The 2,851-nt window shown below is 48.4% G+C and overlaps 1 protein-coding gene across 1 annotated transcript in view; it reads right to left on the bottom strand.

Moving 5' to 3' along the window:
- Positions 1–448: 448 nt before the first annotated feature.
- The window catches only part of LOC123960370 (laminin subunit alpha-2-like), a 13,073-nt gene continuing 10,670 nt past the window's right edge, over positions 449–2,851 (bottom strand). The window contains exon 8 of the mRNA XM_046035051.1: positions 449–553. Coding sequence (XP_045891007.1) covers positions 449–553 — 105 coding nt within the window. The remainder of the gene's footprint in view (positions 554–2,851) is intronic.

Raw genomic sequence — 2,851 nt, 5'->3', positions numbered from 1 at the left:
CTACACAGAAGTACAACCATAAAAACTGCAACAAAAGAGGCTGTAGCCAAAATATTCAGGAGATAAAGGAGAACAGGCATCATGAGTCGATGATAAACTCTGAAGTATCATGATATTCATCATCGCTCAGAATGTAAAGACAGACGGAGGTGATACGAACAAAGTACAACTTTCACTCCACGGAAAACCAAAAGGCGGCGAGTCGGGCTGCTGCTGCGCAGGAGGAGAGTCCGTGGCCATGTTAATTATCTGAGAGGCATCTTCGTCATCTCTTCCTCTCACATTCAGCTTTATTCTGATACTAAACCTCTACATGCACGATCAAACTTATCAACGGGCGTAATCAGGTTCTGATTGGCTGCTTCACATCTGAACAGTAGCTGCAGTGGAAACGCTACGTTGGAACATTTGGTGAGTCGCAGCGTTTATACACGAGGCCCGAGGTGTTTCACACCTGCAGCGGTTTCTCAGCACAGCCAGGAGGCAGCGGGACGGAGCGGCGAGCGCTCAGAGACTGAAGGTCTGCAGACGCCGCCGCTCTTCCAGAAACGCTCTAAAGACAAAAAGCCATCTGCACAAAAGGAAGACTACTGACCGCGGTGTGCGTGAGCTCGCCGTGCGCTGCCCTGGTGCGGCGGGTCTGAAAGGTTCCAGCTGCTGTGTTTGTGTACGTTGCACCGACAGCTCGACTCTCGCCGCGACAGCATCGTGGCCCGTTTAGATTTAATTCCCCACCAACCCGCCGCGTTATTTACAGCAACGCATTTTTCATCGGAGGACGTGATTTCTGGATTTTTCCTGCATAGAGAAATGTTTGGCGCCTCCTAAAGAGGTTTCAGCGAGCGCCAAAGGAAAATCTTCAACGCCAAAATGATCAGGATTGGAAAAAAAATCTTCTGCTAATGTTTTTTTAAGCTACTTATCAAACAGAGCGAGCAGAACATAAACTTAGATGCACCGTCTCGACTTCCAGCAGCCTCCCGGTTTGACGGCGCCGGTACGTCACTTTTACATTTATAGTCTTTGGCGGTGCAGAACCGCTGTCACAGTCGAAGCTTCGCAGCGAAACTAGGATGGATACGGGGACGCTCAACATCTGCTTTTACACAGAACTACCAGTTTTCTCCCAGTAACTTCATATACAGTCTGTTACAATCTACATTTCAACGAGCGAGCGCGCGCAGCGTGCACGCTAAGCTCTACGCGAGCGAGCGAGCGCAGCGTGCACGCTAAGCTCTACGCGAGCGAGCGCAGCGTGCACGCTAAGCTCTACGCGAGCGAGCGAGCGCAGCGTGCACGCTACGCTAAGCTCTACGCGAGCGCGCGAGCGCAGCGTGCACGCTACGCTAAGCTCTACGCGAGCGCGCGAGCGCAGCGTGCACGCTACGCTAAGCTCTACGCGAGCGCGCGAGCCCGAGTTCAGCTGGACGTGTCCAGTGTGAGCTGAATGAACAGACTGCAGCTCTGCAGCTTCTCAAATGGTCAGAAATTAAAATGTACACATTTCAGTGGTACGGGAACTCGTTGCCTTTACTTGCTTACGGTCGCCCCACAAAGGCCCGTTCTGAGCCAGGAAAATCCCCGACGTCTCCTTGTTAGCTCGGCGCCTCACGCGCTCGCTAACGACTCATTTGAAGCGTGGCGTTCACAACAGATGAGCGACTCCTCTGAGTTCACCTGAACGCTTTAGATCTGTCGGACCGATCTTCGATCTTCCCTCCAGAGCACGGTCATGTGACGCAGACCGCACAGAGAGGAGGGGCCGCTCTGTTTGTGTTAGAGAGGGGCGGGGCGGGGCCACGTTACCGGGACTGAAGGGCCAACAGGGACGCCTCCGTCCCCTCACTCAAACGCCAGCAGCCAGAGTTAAAAAGCAAAAGATGGGGAGATTACAGTCAGTTGTATTCGTAAATCATTTTTCGGTTCGCACGGATCTATTTCTTGGAGCGTTTAAGAGTGAAATAGGCGCTCGGTAGATCCCTGTATGGCGGGTGGAAAGTGTCAGAGCGAGGATTACCAGGAGAAGGAGAAGGAGCAGTCTACCCTGCCGTCGCCGCCAGACCGTGTGGATTTTTGAATGGGAGTGATTGGGACTGCAGACGGGAGACCGGCGGCGACTTGGCGGCGAGTGCATGGAATCAACGTCTTCCGGCGGCGACGTATGTTCGAATTCCTGTATAAATATACGCCTACTAAATACATCTGAACTAGGTACGTCGCCACCAGTACACCATTGTCAGTGTAACTCCTATTTTAACTTTATTGAGTAAATTCAAGTCATGCTTTGTACAGCCTGTGTGAAACGCTTTTATTCTTGTGGTGACTGGGAACTCTGGAGTAGCCTACAGTTCATAGCCTGTGTTGTGCTTTATTGTTTGGATTCACTGTCCTATAAAATTCCACTGAAGAAGATAACGTTAATGCTTTCACTTCCCCACAATGTGAAAATGGTTGTATTAGGCCTACAGTTACTTATAAAATTAATCATTGAAGTATTAGAGCTGTTTCATGCTTATTCAGTTTATATTATTATTTGTTATAGGCATTTGCCTTTGGTTATTTTATTGGCAATGTATTTTAAATGTATATTTCTGCATAATGATTTGGATTATTTTGATCATGCTAATGCGTTACTAATCAATGTAATCCTAAAGGAGTTATAAGATACTATGTTACCTTATGTCTGCACTTTTTTTTTTTTTGCAATTACATTGTTGTTGAAGTACAAAACACCAAATTAAAAATCTTAAGATCCTCAGTGAAGTTCTTCATTTTCCATCGGGATGCTACGCTAAGAGAAACCAGCATACTATTATACAATGATTCAAACGTAATTTCCCACTCTGCATAG

This window comes from Micropterus dolomieu, linkage group LG21, assembly GCF_021292245.1.
Source record: "Micropterus dolomieu isolate WLL.071019.BEF.003 ecotype Adirondacks linkage group LG21, ASM2129224v1, whole genome shotgun sequence".
In the NCBI taxonomy this organism is placed as follows: Eukaryota; Metazoa; Chordata; class Actinopteri; order Centrarchiformes; family Centrarchidae; genus Micropterus; species Micropterus dolomieu.
This window is presented reverse-complemented; position numbering and strand designations above follow the sequence as displayed.